General features: G+C 33.9%; 1 protein-coding gene across 5 annotated transcripts; it reads left to right on the top strand.

The window, feature by feature from the left end:
* The first annotated feature begins 2,759 nt into the window (after positions 1 to 2,759).
* Positions 2,760 to 23,138, top strand: LOC131027609 (uncharacterized). 5 transcript variants are annotated; one of them, XM_059209513.1, is made up of 10 exons: positions 9,961 to 9,977; positions 13,500 to 13,648; positions 13,749 to 14,053; positions 14,154 to 14,713; positions 14,809 to 15,701; positions 20,945 to 21,034; positions 21,122 to 21,358; positions 21,836 to 22,438; positions 22,560 to 22,685; positions 22,775 to 23,138. In XM_059209513.1, the coding sequence occupies exons 5-8, from the start codon at positions 15,678 to 15,680 to the stop codon at positions 22,346 to 22,348; spliced, it is 864 nt and encodes a 287-aa protein (XP_059065496.1). In that variant the 5' UTR covers positions 9,961 to 9,977; positions 13,500 to 13,648; positions 13,749 to 14,053; positions 14,154 to 14,713; positions 14,809 to 15,677; the 3' UTR covers positions 22,349 to 22,438; positions 22,560 to 22,685; positions 22,775 to 23,138. The 5 variants fall into 5 exon arrangements, with proteins under 5 accessions (XP_057813661.2, XP_057813665.2, XP_057813666.2 ...); XM_057957682.2 differs by lacking the exons at positions 13,500 to 13,648; positions 13,749 to 14,053; positions 14,154 to 14,713; positions 14,809 to 15,701 and adding exons at positions 2,776 to 3,275; positions 7,803 to 7,850; positions 7,989 to 8,240 and having other exon boundaries at positions 9,914 to 9,977; XM_059209512.1 differs by lacking the exon at positions 9,961 to 9,977 and having other exon boundaries at positions 13,484 to 14,053.
* Positions 23,139 to 26,372: the final 3,234 nt, after the last annotated feature.

Raw genomic sequence — 26,372 nt, 5'->3', positions numbered from 1 at the left:
TCAAGCTAGAAATTAATTATAATATAATTATTTAAAAGTGAGTAATTAAAAAATATAAGTTATTTGATAATTAAATTACAAAATAAATTAAAGCTATTTAAAGAGATAACATCTTGTAAATAATTAGAGGACTAATTTTAGAAAAAAAAGGGATTAATTCAAGGAATTTATTAAAATATTAATTAATAAAATAATTTAAATATATAATCAAGATTATAAATTATATTTTCGACATGCAAGATACAATGCATGAGTAAATAGTAAGATACCAAATTTAGGGAAAATTATGTGCTAAAAATATAGACGACATGCAAGGCATGATGAAAACTAAATAATTAAATTAGTAGATTATTTTCTTTAAAACTAAATCTTTAAAATCATGCTAACAAATTTGTGATTTAATTTAAGAATTATTTTGTGAGTTCTAATCATGCATTTTATAATTAAAAATTTGGCTTTATTTTTAGAACTTAATCATGCAATCAGTTAAATTTTATTTTTAGAGAATTTAATATTTATAAATATAGGGATAAATCTCTTATTTGATCATTCCAATTCTTTTTGAGCTTCTTGATTTGTGTGATTGCTATGAAGTCGACAAGGTAGATTGAAGAGATTGTCTGAAATTGGGGAAATGCCTGCGATTCTTCTTTCTCTTACAGCCAGGTTCATTTATTTTACATATTTTATTGAGTCTTTATTTGATCTTTTTCTTTTAAAATTGGGTATTGTGGATTTAATGCTAATTTGTTTGATGTGTCAGTTGTGTTGTCAACACCTTCTTCTCGATTTATCATAAAAAGTAGAAACTGGGTTTTTAGGAAATTTACTGGGTTTTTGCGATTCCAATATTTTTAGTTACTGTGAAAATTTCAGAGAAATTGGGATTTGGGTTTTTAAGAAAAGACTAAAACATTACGACTATATTTGGAAAGTCTTGATAGTGGTAAATTCTAACTTAAATAGAGATTCTTAATTTAGAATTATTGAAGATATTAAAATTAAATTTTGATTTGAGGAAATTATATTATAAAGGGAAAATTTATAGAAATTTATAAAGAAAACATATAATAATATTATTCTGACATTAATCCGCGGAGGGTTAATTATTTTTCTGTCTATGAGGGATGATTATGGAACGAGAGTGCTTGTTTATGGGCTAACCAGGGAAGGGTGATTTTCTTCACCTCCCCCAATAGGGTAATGATGGCCATCATATTTATTTATTTATTTTTCTCCCTGCCATAACACATGTAATTAGTTCAACCAGGATGGGTTGTTAGTTCTACATGATTGCATAGGATTCCTTTACTGCCAGTTGGTACTGGCTTGCTAGGATACTCCTTCGTGAGGGACGGGAGCTTATCAAGAGCACCGGGAAGCTTATGCTTCATTTGGTTGGGCGGATAAAATGCCTGGGTCATATGTCTGTCATCCGGTTTGCGAGAGGAGGTTATCCAGGTCAAACGGAGGCGACACATCCGGAGACAGAAAAAGTCAGAGATTTCAGATAAAATTTTATGTAATAATCATATGATGTATATTTTTATCTTAGTGAAAAGACTAGGATGGTCACATGAAAAGTTATGTAAAGACCTATAAGGTCACATCATGTAAAGCAACAAGAAGTCGCCATGCAATGTAACTAACAAAGAAAATAAGAGAAAAAGCTACTAACATACTAACCCACTAACATGCATGATTTACTTTTTTAGATTAGTTTTCATTTACGCATGCATGCATGGTCATACTTAATTATCTGATAGATTATTTAATTATAAGTTTTTTTCATGTTAATTCAATTCATAATAATTTCATGCATACGATTTACGCTACACATGCGCACACATAACTCGACATCTTAACTAATTATGGTTTGCATTCTATTCGGTCCTCCTGCGAAATTTTAGTTTGTTATTTTTCATGCACATTTAATTTCTACATGTTATTTATGAGTTGCATGGTTGTTCAGTTACTTATCTATTACTTGCATGTTGATAATCATTGCTTTTGCATGTGCAATAATGATTAATTTGATTTTTAATTAAAATAGTGAGTTTAAGTTTGGTTTAACTAGGGTTAGGACAAGCGGGTCCTTACATAATCCCACATAGATCTGTGCAAGTTCCTCTACACTGTTCATTGCCGGTTCCTCTTCTTCCATAATATGTTCTTCTCTTGGTAGGAATGGAGGCATGGTTGGCCTAAGGGCTGAGCTTTGGGTTGAATGCTCATTCTCCAAATGGTTTGAATGAGTGTCTCTCCCTGAATTTGGGATGGGTCTCCCATGATTATTAATGTTCATACTTTGAATAGCTTGTTGGATTAATTGATTGGTCTTCTCAAACTTCTCATTAGTTTGCTCCATGAATGTTCTAAATTCAGTTGCTAACTATTCTGCCATAGCTGACATACCTCTTTTGCATCGAAAGTTTTACATGAACTATTTTCCACAAGTTGACAGGATTATGCTCTGATACCACTGTAATGTCCCTTATTAAGATGACTTATGAATTTTGGAACATAACCTAATACTTTAACTACAAGAGTCTTTACCTTAAGAAAGTATCAAGAAACTGATATAGATCCTCCCAGACTTGTTACAAGAGATAACTTAGTGCTATATATTTATATTTCACTTTTTATACACTACTACATAGAGGGGGCATTTGAGACATTTATTTAAGACAATATATTATCATTGTCTTAAATACATATTTTAAGTTAACTTTCCTTAAAATAAAACCTAGGCGGAATTGGTTGTGGTATGAGGCGGCTGCTTCGAAGAAACAAACAACGTTTTTATTGCGATTGAATCGAAACTTGCCCTACACTACTGAATCACCCGAATCAACGATTGCTCCTGGGCAACTGCTTGTGCCGCTTCAATAGAATCAACAAACGAAACAACTCCTTCATCAATGGCTAAGGTTGCTGGCTCTGGGCTTCTTCCACTTATCCCGCCTTTTCCCTCTTTACTTCTAACTCAACTCATCAACGCATGTGTCTCTGCTCGCCCGACGGCAAGGGCATCAACAAGGGGCATCAACAATCAGTTATTAATGGCGGGAAGGATTAGTATGGGATTAATTTTATCTCCAATCTCTGCCCATATATTCCCACCGTCTTCACTGAGAGGACACTGCAATTTGATTAGGGGTTTTTCAGTGGATGGCACCGGCATAGCTACAATCTCCTTCGTGCCAAGCACATTGTAGATATGGTTTTCCAGGGGTTTAGAGATCTCAAAAAGTTATTATTCAGCATAACCCCAGGTAAGTACCCTTTTTCAGCTGGTTTCTTCTGTCATTTTAGAGAAAAATTTTCTTTGGTAGGGTTCTGTAATATTTTTCCATTTCATTAAGTTTTTTTTCTAGACATTTCTATTGTTGCTTTGTGTGATTATCTTTGCTGGAGGGCCGCGGAAGAGTTGTTATCACCAAACAGTGGTGGGAAGAGTAAAAGATTCGTTTGTTTAATCACTGCATCCAAATCTTCAATGAAAATGCTTGTTCCTTCCCTCTCTCTCGTGTTCCCTTATAGTAATTCTTCTTCCACATCCCAGGGAGAGTCCCATTGCTATTCATGGACTAGTAGAAGCAGCTAGCAGTTCAGGCTTTGACTGCGAAGTGCAGTCTTCAAAGGGATCTATGGACTGTGTCCCCAAATTAAGTATCATAGTGGGTTCTAGGGTTATATGTAGCTCTATAGTGGTAGATCTTGCTATATGGCTTCATGCCACTCAGAAGTCGGATGTAATCCTCTTGAATGCCGCTAAGACAACTTTTTGACTCAATAGTATTGTTACCCAGATGTATTTTTTTGCAGATGACATGGACATGTTCTCTTAATCGCAAGTTCTTATCTCCATATTATGTTCACCTTCCGACTTGTCACTGCTTCTCACAGTAAACGCATTTCTTTCCATTTCCCCCCTTTTTTTCCCGATTCTTCCTTATTCTATCCAGCCACGATGGCCCAATGGAATGCATTGGTTTTCATTGGAATTCTCAGAATGCATTTGTTTATGCACAGCTCGATGTTGTTGTGATTCAGGTACATAATTGTATATAACCCTCGGTCTATTCCATAGAAGGGGTAGTCCGCACCTTATCAGTAGGATGAATTGGGTTGTACCATCTCAAAGCGCACAGGGGTTTCATTGCACTATCGCCGCCTGGCTAGTCACAGTTACTCTTCAGTGTGCCTTCCTCACCCCCTACTGTCTATAGGGCTTCGGGTGAGCCATCCTTTGCGAGACAGAAGCAAGTAATTTCTCTGTTTTTGTAGTATAATTATAACTTATAGTCTTATAGTATAGTGTATTATATTATAATATGTTTGATAACTTTTCTAAGGCTGCCGTACCACTCTAAACAAGCCATGCATCTAAGGGAAAAAATAAAAAAGGGTGTTGATTGAGTTTTGACTATTCAGAAATACAGTTAAGCAATTTTGTTTGTGAATACTGATGATTTAATAAAGATATCATGGCCATACGGAATTTTTTAGTACATCATTTTTATAGCAGCAACACACAAGAGTATAAAAATTTGTTCGTTGATCATTTTCTGCAATAATTTTGCTTAAATGAAATATTATCAATAGTTGGTATTGAGAATTCAATCCTCTGGTGAATATTTAAAATGTTCCTCAAACAAGTTGAAAATCAAACTTAGATTAGCTGAATGTGATCTGTTTGATGAAATGCTTGTGCATCAAAAACTGTGAAAATGACAAATTTTTGGCTAAACATTTTGAGACAGTAATTACATTTGACTTACACAAATTTGTTTCACTGTTTGGACGTATTCTGTCTTAGAATAAAATGACAATAAAAATGAAAAACTAGCAATAAAAAACTTACCACATTAATTACTCAAAAGAACTACAAAAATCAGAATCCACTGCATCGGATATAAAAGAAAAAACAAAAAAAGTAAAGGGATTGAAAAACAAACAGATAAGTAGGGAAAAAGAAAGGAAAGATTAGGCACAGGCATTTTTGTTGTTTTTAATCCATTGAGCTTGTCATTCCTAGTTCCTCCCCTGCTTCCTGCAGTTTCCTACCATTTCCTTCCCATTAGTATAAAGGCCAATCTAATAACATCTTATTATTGAAGAGATTTTAGGTGGCAACATGTCAACATTGATGACAGAGATTGAAGCAGAAATATAAGCACCCTGTTTCCACTGTAAATAAAGGTTGACAAAAGATGCATATCTTGCTTATTTTCTAGAAATTCTCATCATGAACAACCATTGCTTATCATGAATTTATTAAGGAATTGTGACAAGTATATAGCTATAGTTTGGTTATGGCTCAGGTAACCCAATTGCTTTGACAGATAAAGGAAGATTAGAAACTAGGAATTAATAATTGCATGATACTTATCGTATGAACATTAACTAAGCTTTCTACTGTCAAGAATTCAAATATGAGTGTCCCTTTCTATTTTTTCTTCCATAGTTGCCAAGAAACTCCATTATAGGGGAATGGATCAAATACCCATCCCTTTACCTACAATTTATGTGACTGCATTTACATATAAATATAAGCACCCTGTTTCCATTGTTAATACAGGTTGACAAAAGATGCATTTCTTGCTTATTTTCTAGAAATTCTCATCATGAACAACCACTGCTTATCATGAATTTATTAAGGAATTGTAACAAGTATATAGCTATAGTTTGGTTATGGCTCAGGTAACCCAATTGCTTTGACATATAAAGGAATATTAGAAACCAGGAATTAATAATTGCATGATACTTATCACATGAACGTTAACTAAGCCTTCAACTGTCAATAATTCAAATATGAGTGTCCCTTTCTATTGTTTCTTCCATAGTTCCCAAGAAACTCCATTATAGGGGCATGGATCAAATACCCATCCCTGTACCCACAATTTCTGTGACTGCATTTACATATAATATAGCTGTCTCCATATTCATTTATTTGCATACTAGTATTTGATTTTCACCCCTTCCTAAAAGTGCCCTGGATCTCTTGGTAACTACGGTTTTTACCAAGAATAAAAGGTAAAACGATGAGGCTCCTTTTTAGGTCACCACCAAATGATAGATGTCAATTTGGTGTATGAGATGTATCCTCATGAGAGTTCACAATAGGAAATATTTTTATTTTCCATTTATAGTAGTATGGTCAATGGTTCAACGGAACAACCATCAACCACTACACCAATCAGAGTTTAAAGTGGAACCAGAGAACACATGTTTATAACAGAAACAATGGCATAGTTTATTCATTTTCAGAAAACTGATTACATCAGATACATTGGCAGATTTATATCACATCAGCCCCTTCAGATTTTAGCAATTTCAAGTTGTGTTACCAATTCGAGTACAGGTATGGATTAATGAGCATGGCAAAAAAAATAAAAATTCTTGGGTACAGATACAGGTACTGGTACATCCTGCTAATTGTTTTATAGAAATACTAACTAATAAAACCTTAAAATATTTCTCAACATGTTTTGAGTAGAAAGAATTATAGTTCTCTGAATATTTGTGTATGGTTTGTCAATTTATGGATAACCAGTTGAGCTCCCGCCCAGAAGCTAAAACCATAAGTAGCAAAGAGGACAAAATTTATAACACCAAAGCCAATACCATCAATCATTGCCAGTTGAGTTGCGCAACTCATTGGTTCTTTGCATTGTTGAGCATGCATTTGAAGAACATGATCCTCAACACAAAATGAAGCTATGGTGCGAATGTTTCTCGATGCATCTATTGCCACATGCATAGGTTTAGCCTCTGCCATCTACAACAGTCGAGCAAGCCTATTAATATTGGTATTATTTTAGATAGTTGAAATGGATTGATTGGTTGAGAAGGTGTCACTTAAGCCCTGGTGGCTTAGAGCCCCAAATCTCAACCCAGGTCTTATTTTCCCGTGTATATAATTAGCACGCCATAAAAAAGCCATGCATACTATTTTTCTGGTTATGGACCCTTACATAAAGAAAAGAATGATCAACAGCTATGGTCAAAAGTACTTTGGATTTGGCACTGAATTTCTTTACCATATTGAGTTGCCCCATGATTGGAACATTATCAGAACAAGAAGAGAAATCAACACAAAAGCCATGTGCCAGCTGGATAAAAATGCAATAAAAAGCCCCAAAGTTATGGTAGCTGCATTTTGTATCATAAGAAACAGTTCGTCTTTAACCAGGCTTTTGTATATAGATCATTTATTCAATCACTGTCTTTTACTGTTTTTGACTATCCGTTTAGGCTTGTTGAATGCACTTTGTAAAATTCCATATGATGCTGGGCTGTAATTTCATTTGATTATCCATGACTATCACAATCCATTGTCACATTAGTAACCTAAAGATTGTCTTTGATGAAGGTTTTTACTCATATACCTGTGTCTTTTATTGTCAAAAATCTCTTTATCATTGTATGTGGAACCCTAGCTCTTTCTTTAATAAAAACAAACAAAGTAAGAGTCTTTTATTCAAACTAATAAATTCTATGCGTATATAATGACCTTTTTCTTTCACGAACAACAAAGTGGAGCTTGAGGAGATAAGACTAACCTGCTCAAGTAATAGTTGTGTTAACATACATGTATTTCAGGTTATTCAGGTTATTCTACGTTAACAATTCATAATCAATTTCTATGTAAGTTTTAATCAAATCTTCATTTTTTTTGAGTTTCTCAAGCTATATTTTAGAATAATTTTATGGTTTTTTGGGCTACGTGTTTTCATATATTTTAATGGCTATTTATGTTATGATCCTAACTAGCATCCACACGCTTTTCTTTGTAGATTTCTACTAGGCTATTTTCTTGGTGTCTATACAAAATGACAGACCAGGTATTTATATCATTGTTTTTGGTACTTGTAGTATCATTTTAATGAAATGAAATGCTAACCTAGGATTTAATTGGTAATATATTGGATTTGATGTTATAAGTCTGCACCCAACTCACAGTCTTCTGCTCCATCTGGTAGCAACAACAGCTCAACTCACCGTCTCCTTCTCCATTCGGTAGCAACAATTCCATTCATTGGAAACTAGTGACAGCGGTGGCAACATCATCGGGATGCAGCTATTAACAGCGGGAAGAGTTTTCATGGTATGATGGGAAGTTTTCAATGCCCTAGGTATCTTCTTCAACCTGTCTCATGCACTACATCGATTCAACATTCTAGGAGAGCTGCAAACTGTTCAAGCTGAGAAATCTAGGTCTACGCTGCAAATAGGTAATAAATTTCTCTTTTTGAGCCTGTAAATCTCCTTTGTTATGTTCCTAATGCATTGGGTATCTTTGCTCTGTTATTTGAATCTGTGAAATTGAAATTACTATAGTGTATGGCCTTTCATGACAATAAACAATGTTAGATTTGGACTGTTTAATAACTTCGTTTTCAAAATTACAATTGCAGAATTTATTCTCAGAATTTCACCTTGTCTTTCATTAATGAATGTATGTACTTTGATAGTAGAATAACTGCTTAAGTATAACAAATATCAAGCTTTAGATCATCTCAATAAAATTAACAGACCTGCCTATATAAGGACCACATGGGGCTCATAGCCCCTATAGGAGTATTAGACTACCCTGCAATACATGACTGTATCTTACCAAAATATTGTTTTTTGCCATTACATAGCATGATTACATGACTGTATCTTACCAAAACACTGTTCTTGCTGTTAAATAGCATATTTACAAAAAATTGTTCTTGTTGTTACATAGCATGCTTACATGGCTGTATCTTACTAAAACATTGACTTTAAAATATAGATAGAGAGTAAAGTCTCATGTAGTATATCTAAATGTATCTGAAACTGATTAGAGCAACAAAAGCACATATTAAATCAGGTCAAAGACTGCTTATGCATTTATAATTTCACTGTAGTGATCAAGGGTCCCCCATCCCAATGGGGGATCAATATCTGCAAACTCAATGTTGGATCTTCAACTTCAGCAGCATGGTCTTCAGTGTCATTAATGTGGACTCTGGCTTCTCCTTTTTCATCATCCCCTTTCTTGTGCTTTAGAGGAGACTCTTTGTCATAAGAGCAACGCAAACACATATTGCATCAAGTCAAAGAGTGCTTAACATGTTCCATTTTTTTGTAAATTTGGCATCATTATTATGTAATGAAACATTCACAACCTGTACTTACCAAATTTGCAAAAGAAAACTTTCTGACCTTGGGAAGCATGCACAATGTTTGACAAAATGTGTAAGAGGACGAATGCATGATTTTGGTGAAAATTTAGAGGGGTTCTTACAGAGGTGGCTAAGATACAACCCTTTATGTATTCTTTTCAGTAATCGTTGAAATTTCATGCATATAGAATAAATATACAAGTTGTCTAGGCAAAAACAATACCACAAACAAATATATAATTCTGTTCGAGGATTTTGCTCATTTATTTTTAACACCACGAACAAATATACAAATTTCCCCAATAGAGTTACTAGCAACACCGGCAACATATGCTGCACAAAGGGTTAACGGTACACCTATGCATTCTCAAAGCTCATTTGGCATGTATATATAATTACCAAAATGTGTTTGTCTATGGAGTATGACATCAGATCTTTTAAAATGCTAACTTTGTAGCTACCCCTAATGTGTAAGAAAATATATATCATATTCTCTGATAACTAAATGTTTTATTTTGGAATAATTTACACGTAGTTGATTACTGGTGTTAAGTTGTGTATTTGAATTTAGCTTAATTCTATCTGTGGTCTTTGTAAATCGTGTTGATGTGTGTGCTTGGGTAAAGGAATTGGTTTACTTATGTGTCGTATATTCATTACTTAGACTGTTTGACAAAGATATAATAGGTGTTCTCTGTATTTTCTCTATATTTTGCTACTCATTCTCTAATTAAATTTAAATCCATGTGTTTTAGGTTATTCTACCTCAACAATTCTACTAGGCTATTTTTCTTGTGTTTATACAAAATGGCTGACCAGGTATTTATGTTGTTTTTTTTACTTGCAGCATCATTTTAATGAAATGAAATACTAACCTAGGATTAATTAGATAGTACATAGAATAATACTTCATATCATTTTTATGTTGGAAAGATTGTATCTTTTGAGAAGAGACTATGTTGCTTATACCATGCACACTGTTACAGAGATCTTGCTCTTAGTTTTGTTTTGACGACTTAAGGGCCTTGTGATAACTGTCATTAACTCATTTTTGTGATTTTTTGGTTATTCTGAAAACTTTGACAACTTTACTGCTCTGAGACCCAAAAGTGTAAACTATGATGGAGATTCCATACAATAGTTTATCAACAATGATCTAAATGTAGAACATGAATGACTAGAGTTCCCTAAGCAATATTAACCTGAGAAACTGCTAGGAAATGAGAGTTAGCAATCACACAAATGATTACAACAGAGATTCACCCCATAGAGTTTGGAACCCAGGAAAAAAGTTCCATCAAAATGTCTAACTCTTGAACATTCTATAGCAAAGCCTACATTGAAATTTCCTGTACCATCTTGAACATTCTGTAGCAACCCCATTGTCTAACTCTATTTGGAAACCTGTTCTTCCTTCATTGAAAGTATTTATTGAATTGTACACGTTGTTATAGAATCTGTCCAATTCTTTTACCAATCACTCCCAGTAGGCTACTGAGCTGCTCTAGCATTGAGCTACTTGTTTGTATGTTTGGAATGGATTTGTATCCAGTTCTCCCTTAAGCCATTTTTATGCACCAACTTCTCCAGATCAGCTAGAAATTGAATCCTTGACCTCCCATAGGCAAACCCTGATAGTACCAGAAAATTTTGCACTTTTTTTTTATAGAAACGCATCATTTCGTGCTAACAAATGAGTAACGTACGTTTAGATGCAATAATGCTAATAATTTCTAGCAATGTAAAAAACGTCACAATTATAATTCAATCTACCTTAGAGTTCCGTGACTCGCGACGAGTCATGTGAGTCAGCAGGACGGGTGACCTCTGTCGAGTCACGGTGACCCTGACCTGGGATCGGACGGGTCAGGGGGTGTGACTTGCCTGACTCGCCGAGTGCGAGGGTCGTGACCCGGCCAGTCTGCCACGGAGAATGGGTGGCTTTAAACTGCGATCTCTGGTTATTTCATGGACAGTCCATACCCACCAACAATGCTATTGAATCCTTAACTCACTGTCATACAGACTTGAATCGTATACCAACTGCTGCATCTAACAGCCTAATGGAGGACGATGCAGGGAGCACTTTTCACCCGAGTCCGAATCACCAGTTTTGCCTTTATTATTGTTACCTGTAGATTGTCTTTATGAGTCCTTACACTGTCTGGATGGTCCTTAGACTCTTCGGGTATTGCCATGGTTAATAAGCCTGCTCACTGAGATTGTCCTTTTGTCATCAAACATGGAGTCTAAACATTCAGGTTTCATGTGTCTATAGATTATCCCAGCTTACTAATCACCTGTTAACTGTCATCTGAACTGTTACTCGTGAACTATTCACTTGTTTTTATGAACAATCCTTTGCTTGGTACTATAGAAAAAGAAGTTTGTTAGCAAGCAATCTTTGTTGATAGTCCTTGCATGATGAATGTTCCATTTAGTTTTTTTAGGCATTTATGATCACTGGCTTGTACACAGTTTATGATTTTACATGGTTGAAGAGACTTGGAATATCCTTCATACAAATAATGGCATATAGCAGATCTATCACCTTGATATTCTTGTATCCTCTGTAGTTACCTTCAATGTTTAGTCCAAGTCCTCTTATATTTTCATGCACTAGCTTACACTGTCAGGCGTGATTTAAAGAGACTTTGCTATCTATTAAAAGTGCTTTTTTCACTGTTTATTTATAAAGAACTGATCACTGCCATCTACATCCATAGATTGTTGACAAGTTCTGTCTGTCATCTAGGTTTGATGGGTGTTGAAGTTAGGCATAGAATAACTTCATCTTAAAAGAAAATACTAAGTTTTGATTTCCTTCTAGGGTTTGAGGAGTTTGGAACTTTGATGAGACAAGTACATCTTCATGATGATTGTCTGGGTTATTGACAAGTCTTATGACCAGCTTGCATTCATTCATAAACATGTGGTAATATGACTCTGGTTAATCCTCCAAAAGAATGACTGCTGGTTTCATATCTTTATCAGAGGTCTGTCAATGATATATTACCTTTCAGATCTTACAACCATATCTTGTTGTCTACTTTATCATAGAATTTAATAGAAACTTCTTTTTAACTGTCACCTGTAGATTTTCTCTTCACTGCTCTGTTCTACAGGTTTGGTTATGTAGTTAGATGTATCCGTCATTACCTTGGTCTAGGAGAGTAGTTTATAGTTTCTAGGGACATGTGAGTATTCATTTTAGTTTTAGCCCACTACTGTGTTTCTTGGGCTAGTTTTGAATTGCTGACCTCTCAGGTATGACACAATGTATTTGAGTTCCAATACTTATTATATTTCTGGTTTTTGTTTATCAAAAAAATCACTTACATGGATTAACATAAAACTTGGTTTTCATGGTGTTAGTCCTCTTCAATTTTATTTTTTGATTCATGCTTGTACATAACAATTTAGTTTTTGCTGCAATGAAATTAAATAACTTATGATACTAATCACTAAATAAACCATGAGATATGAAATCGGGTATATAATTTTCAAAAAAGGGAATATTTTCCTAGTTATCAAGTCATTTATTATTACCTAAATCTACATCCTTATGTGTCGGGCTCAAGCTACCTATTATAACACCTTATTTTAACACGCAAAGATCTTTAGAAGGAAGAGTAAATTTCTTATTCAATAACGATCTTGTCACTAAATAATTTATAAGTAGAGATAGTAATGGGTTCAACAAGCTTTGAGCCTTCTTAGATAGGCGATAGGAATACATTCTTATTATAGTTTGATATGATAGTTTGTATCATGCCTTCATTATTCTATCTCGAATGTTGTTCAAGAGAAAGCATCCTTCTTTACATTGTATAGATAACAAAAGGCTTTGGTGATAGGATCTTAACAATTTCATAAATGTGTCTGTGCAGTTGTATATATATATGGTTTTTCATGTTTCACATGATACTTGGTAGACATTCTTTTTTAGATCAGATTTCATCTAGAGAACATAGGATACTTGTCCTCTTGCTCCAAGTGTGCCCCGATACTGTTAATGTAGATTAACCTGATTTCAGGAGTATTGGCTTTTGACTATTGACATGCTATTATTTATGTTTAATAATATAAGCATAGATACGATGAGGTCTACTTTAGAGTCTCACTACCCAAGCCTAAGAGAGCTTATTTCCAGTTTTGTGTATCTCACCTTAAAGCCATGTTTTCGAAGTTTCAAATTTCTTAAGCTATAACATATCTTGCACCTAAGGGTCATGTTCTCTTCAAAAAAAAGTAATACTCGAGTTATAAGTCATACTCTAATTGTTGATAGTACATGGTGCATTCAGGGAAATAACACATCATCATCATTTGAATATTCAGATGAGCGAGCAGCAAGACCTGCTCTAGGGACAAATGAATACTTCAACGAAATGATATATTGCACTTGCAATAGGTGCCAAAATAGGAAACTAAAGAAGCGGCGACTTGTTGGTATCCATAGATTGAACTATGGGGTTTATATAGAAGAGGTACACTATAATTAACAAATTATTATTCTTATAATAAATAAAGGTTCGCATTATTCAATACATTATTATTGATCATTTCAATTGGTTTTTTGATAAAAAGCCGCTTCCAGTTCACAATATTCCTGAAGAACCAACGGATGTCACCGATGATAGCCACTCTGAAGATGAAGAACAAGACGCATTTATGGATGAAGCCACTTCACAGATAAATGAGGCTGGTGTTGATGAATTCATCAAAGACTTCTACACATCTTTTGAAGAAGTTATTGATTCCCCCCTAGCTCAGTTGGCTAGGATGCCTCTTTTTTCAAATGCAGATACTTCTATATTGGCAACACTTATGTTGTTGTTGAATTTGAAGGTTACACATGGATTGACAAATACATGCTTTACTGATATATTAAGGTAGCATTCGATATTCATATAAATTAATGCTCCTGATATCTTAATTTTTTTTAATAATGTGTATACTTATCTTATAAAAATCATATGTTGCGTCATGTAGGCTTTTGGCAAACAAAATACTTCCAAAGGACAATAAGCTGCCCCATTCACATAGAGAAGTATCTTCAGTAATGAAAGATATTGGAATGGAGTACAATACATATGATGCATGTCCAAATGACCATATATTGTACTATGGAAGGAATGCAAATTTGCTGCAATGCCCAGTGTGTCACATAGGTAGATATCGTCAAGATCAAGTATCCAAGAAGGTTCCTTATAAAGTACCACGACACATTCCACTAAAGCCAAGGTTCGAGAGGATGTTCAAATGCAAGGAGTTGGCAAAATATATGGATTATCATGCACATGGGAGGATCCAAGATGGTGTCATGCGTATGGCCGCGGATAGCAAACATTGGAAAGAGATTTAGGAAAAATGGCCACATTTAAGAAATGAGCCAAGGAATGCAAGAATTTCTCTGGCAATGGATGGTGTAAATCCTTTTCGAGATCTTAGAACAACATATTCTGTTTGGCCAGTTGTAATTATTAACAACAATCTTCCCCCTTGGATGGCAATGAAAAAGGAGCATGCAATGTTAACTCTTATCATACCAGGTACTAGAATATATGAATGCAGTGATTTCTTGAAGATTATATTAAAATATTTTAATTCAGTTAAAACCTTGATAAAAAACTTTTTGTTTACTTAGGGAAGTATCATGGAAAGGATATGGATGTATACATGGAGCCCCTCATTGATGAGCTTCGTGAATTATGGGATGGTGTAAATATGCTTGATGTATCAAGACCTGTCAATGATAGAAACTTCCTCTTTCATGCTATATGCTTATCTGGACAATTCATGATGCCCCGGGGCTCTCTATTTGTTGTGGTAATATATTGTAAATTACATTTGTAATTATTGTGTCCATTGTACCATTTAGTAAATGTGGTTTCCATTCTTATTTCAGGGCTACAAACAAAGGGGAAACATGGTTGTCCATCATGTGGGCAAAAATGTTGTATAGGCAGTCAAAGGATCTCAATAAAACTGTATATGATGAGTATAGACAATTTTTACCACAAAATCATCGCTATCGAGTGCGTGAGAAAAATAACTTCAATGGAAAGGAAGTGGAAATGAGGAAGCCAAGAAGGATGAACCCTGCTAGATGGAAAGCATTGTATGATAGAAAAGAAGTGGCAGACTTTCCACCAGGAATGAAAAGACTCTCTATTTTCTACAAATTAGACTATTATGAGAACTTGCCAATAGCCCACCTATTTGATACTATGCACATCGGGAAAAATGTGGCAGAGTGCTTGTGGAAACATCTAAATGGAACCAACCTTGAAGCACAAATAAAGTTACGAAAGGACCTCCAAGTTGCCAATGTCATGCCGAACATGTGGTTGCATGAAAACAACTCATATAATCATGCTCCGGGGAATTTTACATCAAAGGAGAAAGAAAACATCATTGATACAATGAAAAGCATAAGATTTCCTTCTGGCTTTGGTGCAACATTAAAAAACTTATTCACAAGAGATGGATTAGAGTTCTCGGGCCTAAAAACACATGATTGGCACAATTTGGATAAAGGTAATTTTGTAGTACATTTGATTTGTTGGAAACATAATTATAAATTTATATATCCTAGTGATAATATCAATTCATGTATATTTTTAACATTGTTATTTGATAATGGTCATGCAGTATGTGTTGCTTGCAGCAATACCAAGCACTTTTGATTGTGATGTTAGGTTAACTATTTACAAACTATCCAAATATTTGAGATATTTTGAATCAATCATTCATACTCTTCCATGACTTATAGTCTTGAAGTAATCATAACTCTTTATTGTAATACATGTAAATACTTGTAGGTGGGTCTCATCTAAAGAGATACATCCGGATGACTTGAAGTATTGGAAAATGAATGTTTCACTTTTGATGTGTGATATTCAAATGTGCTTCCCTCCAAGCTTTTTTAATTCTCAAGAGCACTACCTTTTACACCTAGTAGAAGAGATTGAACAGTATGGTCCTATTCATATTCGAACAATGTGGCTTGTGGAGAGATATATGAAGGTTTTAAAACAATTTGTTAGGCAAAAGGCTTGTCCAGAAGGGTCCATGGTTGAGGGGTACATGGTTTTCCAATTGATTGTTCATTTGAGTGAGTACTTACCTCAATTGCATCTCGAAGCTCCGTGATTATGGAATTATAACCAACTTCAATCATTTGAAGGAGAAAAATTAGAGGGTCAAGGGACTTCAAAGAGGATAAAAGGTATACAAAAATGTTGGAAGTAGTTGTTTTTATCTTAAATTTTATAATACATGCTTTTAAATAATTATTAATTCATTGAACAATTCTATTTTCTTCATATATGCTAAGGAGTGGGAAGCATTATATTTGTATGTTACATACAATTCTGACTTTATGTTGGAATGGATGGAGAAGTACACTGAACAAAAGAAAGTAGAGGATGAAAAGGCATGGGCCAATATATATAATATACATGGTCAAAACACTGTTCGAGGATTGCCTGCAAGCCATAAAAGAAAATGGCCAGAGAGATGCTCATGGAATTGGCTAAAGACTAATATTGAACATGAGGCAACAAAAGGGAGAAATAGAGTGACACAACAACTGGATTTCGTGAAAGGATCTATAAATGGGGAGGTGATACATATATAGTAACATATTGGAGATATTTAATAAATTATCTTTTAACTTTTGTATTCTCAAATCTAATTATCTAATATTTATATGAAATTAGGTAACATATTACAAAGGAATGTGGAATTTTGGTCATCACTTTCGCATCAAAAAGGTTGATGAAAAGAGACAAACTTATGATTGTGGAGTTTCAGCATCATTTGAGGTAGAATGTCGTTCACATGCAATGATAGACAACCAATCACAAGCACACTTCGCTATTATGGAGTGCTGGAGGATATTATAGAGCTTGATTTTATGTCTTTCAAGAAAGTTATTTTTCATGTTGAATGGTACAAGCTTATCAAAGTGGGTGAAGAAAAAACTATCTTTATGCACAACAATGGATTCCATATAATCAATACATCTAGGTTTGAAGCCACTTCTGAACCTTATGTGTTTCCAAACCAATGTGACCAAATACTTCTCATTCCAAATCTAGAACAACCTGGTTGGTCATTTGTTATTGATTATGATCCAAGAGGACGAAGAGTAACATATGTTGAAGACAATGAAGAAGATGCAGAATTCCCCCCTGATGATGAAAATAGCGTAGATTGAGATGATGAAAATTTTATTGTCAATGATGCGTATGACCAGGATGAAGATCATGATGAGTTTATTGAAGTGTTCGAAGGACATGAGCAACCACATGAGCATCAAGTCCACGAAGATGATGGATTTATTGATTTTCATTTGCCTGTAGTTGAAAGTGATGAAGACCATGAAAACACTAGTATTAATTTATTTGTAGATTTAGGGCCCATTAATGATGGGGTATTTATGCCATCAAATGACGAAATTTCATCTAAGGATGACATTATTTGATCACCATGATCACTTTAAGGGGTTTTGGATATATGCACTGCGACAGGGATACTGTAGCTACACTTTTGGCATGATATTCATCAATACAATGAATATTCTTTTTGTTGTAAAGTTTCTATGCTTGATTATATTGATTGTTCCTATGATCACTGCTTTTAGAGAAATTATTGTGCTTATTGGATTGAAATCATAGTTCTCAAGGACAAAAACCTTTCTAATTCTTTGTGAAAAATGCATGTGACTGTCTCTATGACTTTAGGACTGTGATTTCCTTTGTATTTTTCTTTTCTATTAATGCTTTGGAGATGACTGTAGCTTGTGACCCTTTGACTATCAAAAGAACTAAGACTAATGGCTTGTTATTGACATGGTGTTCACTATTTCTTTTGTGTATTTTCAATATGGTTGGCAGTGAAAATCTTCTGTGATGATTTAACTGATCTCTTCTTTTATTTCAATCTCTATCTATGAAGTCTCTTAGCTGTCTCATGGTGTTCCTCTAACATGATAGCACCGCTCGTCTGATGCAAATATTGTCATGTCATTACTGAATACTCTTTTGAGTTTTTTGTGAATTCGTATGCATCTTTTATTGACTGTGATAATGCTCTCATCTTTGTCTTTTTCACTGTGAGTCCTTGATGCATGTGGTGTTCTGAGTGTCTTCGGGGTTGTACACATGCTTATTGTAACTGTAAATCAATGTCAACTCATGCTTTTAGCACTTTCCAAACCTGATAATGATGCAACAACACCAGTCTGATCTCTATGTCTTTGATTGCTACACTATGACTTATATGGTTCTTAGTTTGATCTCTGGGTATCTAAAGTCTTTTTGTAATTAAAACACTTTCTATTGGTGACCTTTATTATCTTTTTTGGGTCATGTGATGGTCTCTGCTTTCTATGATAAATCATTCTCAATTTGAGCTTAGCTTTTATTAAAAATATATAATCAATTAAAAAAATAAAATAAAGAATATAAAGGAGAACATTACAAAGTCCAGACAAAATTGTGCAAATCTGATGACTCCAAAAAAAAAATCTGGATCCTATATAAGTAACATTGCTCAAACATGTACATCCAATAGTGAGCATATAAGGAAATCCAACAACATGAACATGTCACAATAATAAACATGTGGACTACGAAGAGAGTACAATGAAAAGAAGATTTATGTTGTCTACACACTGAAGATTTACTCCAATTACATATCATAGTGCAGCAACAAATGTAATGTTTCATCCATTGCTTGAAATATCCACCAATATATTAAAACTGTAAATTTAAGACATTACCAGTTTGTTCATTATTTTGGCCTCCTACAATTTTGAACAGTGTTCCATAGAGTGACAAGCCACTACAGGACTGTCAGCCATTCTTATATTTCCTTCTCCTCAGAAATTTTTTTGGTAAGAAATGTTATTATTTATTAGTTCAAGGTTCTTGGAAGTAGAGGAGTAACACTCTTAATTTTTATGGTAATTTATTTGATAAATTCTTTACTAATTAAATATGAGCCACTACTACGAATTATACCAAACTGAATTTCCCATCAACCATTTTGTAGATGTTCTTGATTTTAAAATTTCGCTCATTTATTACTGAATTGTTAGATCCAACAAAATTCCACCATTTCCTACCTCGATGTCAAGCAAGGTCAGAAATTAAAAATGACGAATCAATTCACCCCAAGAAGAGAATAAAAAACAATCCAATGAGAGAAACATATCAATGAAAGATAAGCACGGATTTTTTTAACTGAAAAACAAATGAAAATGAGGCATACGTGTGAGTAGATTGTGATGTTAGTAAGTGATTGGATTTGACTTGTTTTTCATCTCTGCAGATTTTGCACGTGCTACTTTAAATACTTGGCACCTTGGAAAATAAGGCCTCTGATTTTTTGAGAGACAAGTTGAAAAAGTCATGATTATGGTCTGCTAAAATGATAATTAATGTTGTAGAGATTAAAATATACAAGATGCCGCCACCCAAACTTGAACTGGAGACCTTCAGTGTGTTAGACTGACGTGATAACCAACTACAACACGGCGAGTTGAAAAAGTCATGCTTTTTGTTGAGGAGTTCAAAGTGACCCCAAAAATGTTAGACTTATAATTGTACATTAAATCATCTTTTATTGATACATTGATGTAATATCACATGATTTTTTAATTTTTAGTCTAAGGATTACATTTAATTCAATTATCAAGTATTCATGATCAAAAAGTCACAATTACTTGTACTTTAATATTGAAAAATTTTCAGCATTAAATTGACATTGCTATTAATAAGAACCACTATGGTTTTATGACTGTCATATTTCCTTATGGCTGCAACATCACTATTTTCCACTTATCCCTACTCTGAAAGTTTGCTTTCTTTTGTTACCATTCATTTTTTCAGGAGGAGAGATGGTACCTTTTCTTACAAGATTTTTTTTAATGCTTCATAAGGCTGTATTATTTCTGCCTCTTTCATATCTAGCTATGACTACCATGCACATTAACTTTTATTATTCAAAGGTTGTGACTACTGTAGCTTTGTCCTGCACTTATGCCTCCATAATGTGTATATTGCTTTGTAAACAGGGGAGCTATACATTTTAAATCTAAGACATTAGCTTTTACATTTCAAAGCATTGGTTAGGTGTGTTTGTTTTTCAAAATTTCAATTCAGAATGCTTGTAGGGTGACAATGTTTGACATGGATCTTTTGAAGGTAATTCCCATTGTTCTTTGTTCTCTTTAGAAGTTCCTTGAACAAACCATTGGGCGGTTTATGATTTTCAAGGCCTTAAGGCAGAATCCTTCTTGGTAGACCATATTTTACATATATCTTTTGTTTATATGGTCTATTTATGTTTTTCTATGATCGTTTAATATGGATAAGGATAGAAGAGCACCCAAAATCTACATATATGATCTCATAGCATTCTGCCATGGATTATGACTGTGATTATGATTGTCTTTTTCTATATTTTTAAATTTTTTAGAGTATACAAAACTTTTGCTAGTGGCCATGGGTGCTATACGCATATGTTCTCTAATCAATATTTTCTTATTTTTATGTCATTTTGTGTTTTTTTAAGAATGTGGCCATGGATGCTACCAATTCTGGTATGGGGGATCCTCCGATCTTAAATGCTTTGATTGATATGTTAAAAAATGGACAAGGGCAATAAATTACTATGATGGTGCATTAGGTAAGCCTGAAATTTGTCTTTTATATGCTAAATTATCGTATGTTCCTTATTATATTATGCTAATTTGTGTTTGTGGAATGCAGGCCATCTCAAAAGTAACTCCATCGAGCATGAATCTTGTTGGCATGAAGGATCCAGTTGTGCCCTCCAATTCATCTAATGTTATGCCAGAGGTAAGATTCAATCATATGTTTGTGTGGGTTTGATTACATTATTGTCACCTATTATACCATCCTAATATTTATATTTGTGCCTCATAGGATATTTCAAGGATTACTCCAACAAACACTAATGTTCCTGATGTGGGTTCAGTTAGAATTCTCCCACCAACAACCAGACAAGTTTCCTTGAGGAGTCTTATAGATTCACAATCAAGAATGCTAAGGCTCCTGCCAGATACTCTTGAAAATTTTCCAATCAGACAAGAAATAATTGTACAAATTCAGTTATGGGAAAGGGAATTGTTGGAGAGTGCAGGGCCTACCTCAGATGAACAGGTAAAATTAATAATTTTATGATCAATGATTTTTAATTGTGTTTTATTTTCTTTAAACACTATGATTAGAACTTTATTATGATTGGTCATTAGCCTTTACTCAATGGTTGTCCTCTTCATTTGTAGGACTGTAGATACTTTGGTCACTACAACTTAAGATGAATTGTCTCTATTACATGTGCATTAATATCCTCTAGATACTTCTTCCTAGGTATCAATCACAAAGATGGAACAAACATAATCAGAACTATGAATGTTTGCGCTCCAATCCCAATCAAAACAAACAAAATCAGAACTATGGATATTGTCAAACAATCTTTCTCTTTATTGTCTTACCTTCATTCTTGTTGACTGTTGCAACTTGAACAGTGATGTATCCAAGACTGTCTTGGATCATCTTCATACTACTGGCTGCTTAGAAATAGTTTCATATTTTGGTTGGGTTTTTGACAATTTCACAATGTCACTGTAAATACAGGAAATAAATGACAAAGTGATTGATGCACCTATAGGAGAATCTACCTCAACCCCTAAGACTACAACAATATCCTCAGTGACTACAAAAGGAATGCAAGAAGTTACAATCTTGCTCACCTCAGAAGGAAATGTCTTGAAGGATGAAGTGGGGTTTAAATTCTTTCACTTTATTTTTCGTCGTGCAGAACAATTATTTGGAAATACGATTCAAATGGTTTGGAGGAAGCAATCCAATTCTAAGAAAGAGGAATTCTTTAAAGATGTCATAACAACATTTGGAAATCCTGGTTTTAATAAGGATATCATTCTTGATATTGCACAGAAATACATGCACTCTAAACGAGACAATTTAAGGTCGAAGCTGACAAAAGACTTGAGATATCCACGTCCAACTTGGATTACAGACCAAGTGACATGGGATGAACTTATGAAAGATGCCAAATTTAAGAGGAAATCCCACAATAATCCAAACTATAGGCCATCTACACAAGGAGGATCTAAAAGACGCCTTTGAGATACAACAAAAGCAACCCAAGCTAGGGTGTCAAGTATTGGATCCCATAAATTAGGATCTGGTGGGTACAATAGCATTCGTGGTGGTTTGGTAAGTGAATATTTTCATCTACTATATTTTCTATTTCAAAAAAAGCCATGTCAAACTTCTCAGTTAATTGTATCTTATGATTAATCATACCTTATAAATTTGGTTATGTCTGTATATGTAGGTTCACCAATTTCAAAAGGAAGCTTCAGAGGACGACCTAAAATATGCCTTATTACATGGTTCCCAAGGCTTATGACAACATTTGGTAGATCGAGGGGAGATTTTAGTGAATGGTCATGAATCTAAGGTAAGTTCTTTATAATATCATATGACTTATGCAATAATTTAACTAGAGGTATTAGGTTATTTAAATAAGTTAAATTGTTTTGTGTATAGGAAGCCCAACAATCAAACTCATCAGGTAGTGAGCATGAAGAGGAGCTAGAGGATCATGATGAATTGTTTGTTGCACACAATGATTCGATTGTCATTCCTGAAACTCGGCAGGAAACCATCCTTGAATTTCAACAAGTGGGAGACAACCATATTGAGGAGGGTGTTCAATGTGATGAACTATCCACACCCACAATCAGAAAAGTGCCTCGTAAGAAGAGGACACAAAGCAAGAGGATGGATAGAAACAAATGAACAAAGGACATATTTGCTTCCTATCATTGTTCAATTTTCATTTCTATTGTAAATCTAATTTATATATCATCATAGTTGTTTAATTAATACTTTTGAATTTATTTACTCTCAAGCTCTTCCTTAAGAACATGTGGTGTTGACTGTTTCTTAAATAATTATCAATTTTGATCAGGAAAGTAAGTCTGTTACTGCATTCCATATTCTCTACAAAAATTAATTTTTTGTCTCAAAAAATTATCGCTTCTTTGCTTGTGAAAATTGGCCTTTGAGTTATCTTTCATTATTTTTAGAAGTTGATAGTGCTTTGTTCTTATTCCCAAAATCACACAGTTATAACTTATACCTCTGGGAAACTCCATGACATCAATGACTGAATTTCAGATTATCAGTTGATGCATGAGTTAAGATAATCATATGATACAATTTAGGTCAAAGTGCTACCTAATTAGCCATGGTTTGATGAAGACAATAGTAGATAATTCATCTCTTGTTTGGATGAGTATCGGCTACTGTGCACCCACATGAAGTGTTTCATCCTTCACTACAATCAGCTTGTATATCTTAGGATGCTCTATTGTTAAAATATCTTTCGCTTCTTTCATCTTCCAATTTATGATTTTGAAGCATGGAATGATTTCATTGTATTAAATCATAGAATGTGATCTAAAATATTGATCTGAAAATGAAAAAATGTTCAGAATGTTAAATAATTCATACTTTCAATACTGAATCATTTTCTCTAAGTTGTATATTCTTCTAGTTTAAGATTTGTGTTCTTACACAATGGCTTGGACAATAATTGAAATATGTCAATCTGTTTGTTACTCATAACTGTCAGAGTCCTGCTATCTATGCTCTTCATCTTTAATGACTGTATTTGAAGATGTCCTATTCACTATTTTAGTCTTTTCTTGTGTTTTGGACTATTTGATAGTGAATGATGTTACTGTTATTTCCCATTATTTCTATCTTGTTCCACTGCCACTTCCTTTATGAAGACTGTTCTTTATCAGAACCATGTCTTTATTAGCCTATCATCATGTCATATATGTCATAGATTTGTTATTCTCTTCTGTTTGCATGAAATCGTTGGAGGTTCATTGCCTAGGAAACACTGTCATCTCTCATGTTTCCGTCACAAACTTTGTCATTGTGTGTAGGAGTTTGACATGTATCTTTCTTAAGCCCTTCATGAATGTTACATTTTTTTGCATTGTCTTTTGCTTCAGGACTGCCCTTTCATATTGGGACTGTCCTAAGTTTCTACAACCAATCTGTATTATAGGCAACCATAAATGTATGGTTTTTTTTATGTGACTAAGTAAATAATTTCCACGAAGAAGAGTTGCAACAAATTCAAAAAAAAATTAAAAATGCCATTTCATTTTCCTTATATTAGCACAATCAAAGAAGCTTTTGTGGAGAAGACTTTCACATGATATAAAAAAAAATGCAACACGATCAATATACAGTGTTCAATCGGTTTGAAGTTCATAATGCATATTGACATAACCACTAATGAGATACCACACACTCAGAAGGCAAGGACACACATTGATAAATTATAACTTTCTGTACATAAGCCGTGATAACAGAGATTAATCTATGATAAAAACAGAACAATTATCAATTCTGTGACTGTCAAATCTGTGAGTAACTATTATTATATGATTTGTTGTGGTGCAGCAGGGTTGAACTATATTGTTGAGCAAAAAATTCAATGTAGGCCTGCTTAAACTGGGTTTTATAAGATTTCCCTTATTCAATTCACAATGCAGCTATGGGTACAAATGATTTTACGACTTAAATGCTGCACTGACTACAATTGATTTAGCGACTTCAGGTAGGATTAGGTTGTGGGTTTAAGCATATAACTGAACGTGTGACCAATAGTTTGGCAAATGTGAGTCATTTTAGCGAGGGACGCTTGGTACATGGTAGAGAAAATTTGGCCTAGAATGGTAAGGAGCTGAGACTTTTTTCTCAAAACAGTGTAATGATGAACTCCATTGTATACTTCAAGCTACAGATGTTGCCTTTTGGAAACATGGATATGTTAGATTGTTACCAATGTGAATGCGTCTTGTGGTCAGTGATTCAGGTTATGGATCTTGTCACAAGAGCTGTTGCATATGATGTGATTATGAAAATGGTAGCAAAATGAGGGGTTTTGAGAAGATCGGTTTCCTTGCAGCAGTTTCTGTTATAAATTTAAATAAAACTTAGAAATGAGGTTGAAACCGAGAGCTGTTTATCCAAAAACAGCGTGGACAACAATGCAGCAGTCCTTTATTTTGAAGGTTGGTGTGCTTTGGTTGGCTTGTAGATGCTTATTTACTGCGTGGACTGTAGCCATGGTAAGTTGCCTTGTTTTTCACTTTACAGAATTGAGAATGGTTGATCTTATTTCGTAGTATTTCTTCTTGAGAAATTTGCTATTAAAAATTTGCTGTCTAAAGACTGTAATTTCTCTTTTTAAGTAAATAAGAATATTAATACTTTTGTTTGAAAGATATTTTTAAATATATTGTTAAGATTTTGTCATGTTTGTTGAATGTGATTCTACTATTCTGTGATATTCATATTTTCTATTAGGTTTTTTTGAATGTGTATGCAATAGTATTTTTAATGACTAGTTATGCCTTTGTTATGATTCATGATGGGCTTTGTACTTTAACAGTTCTGGCTCTCTATTTCTATCTTCTTGGCTCATGGTAATCTTTCATGCTATGTTTATCACCATTAGGACTATCACACAACTTAAGGTTGCTATGAGTTATTCAGAGACTACAAATGGATGTTTTAAGTTCATGACTGCTCTGTCTTGTCACTTGTCATTATTCACTGGTTTTTCTTTTTTTGAGCTCTTTGGACTGTCATAAACTTTTGACAATTCTATTGTTTATTTTTTTAATACCTTTTTTAATATTGTCTCTAGAGAGACAATAGTTGAGATCTAAAGACATATCGTCTCTTGAGAGACTATGATTTTAAGCCCAACTATTGTTTTAAGCCCAACTATTGTCTCTAGAGAGACTATATGTCTTTAAATCCCAACTTAAGTGAATTGTCTCTACAAAGACAAAAAAACTTTTGTTATAAACAGAGACTATGATTTTAAGCCCAACTATTGTTTTAAGCCCAACTATTGTCTCTAGAGAGACTATATGTCTTTAAATCCCAACTTAAGTGAATTGTCTCTACAAAGACAAAAAAACTTTTGTTTTAAATTGTCTTTATAGAGACAATTTTTAAAGACAATAATTTAAGACACTCGATTAAAGACGATATTTAAGACGATACTAAACATTTTTTTTGTCTCAAGTTGAGACAATTTCCTCAAAAA

Source organism: Cryptomeria japonica, chromosome 8, assembly GCF_030272615.1.
Source record: "Cryptomeria japonica chromosome 8, Sugi_1.0, whole genome shotgun sequence".
In the NCBI taxonomy this organism is placed as follows: domain Eukaryota; kingdom Viridiplantae; phylum Streptophyta; class Pinopsida; order Cupressales; family Cupressaceae; genus Cryptomeria; species Cryptomeria japonica.
This window is presented reverse-complemented; position numbering and strand designations above follow the sequence as displayed.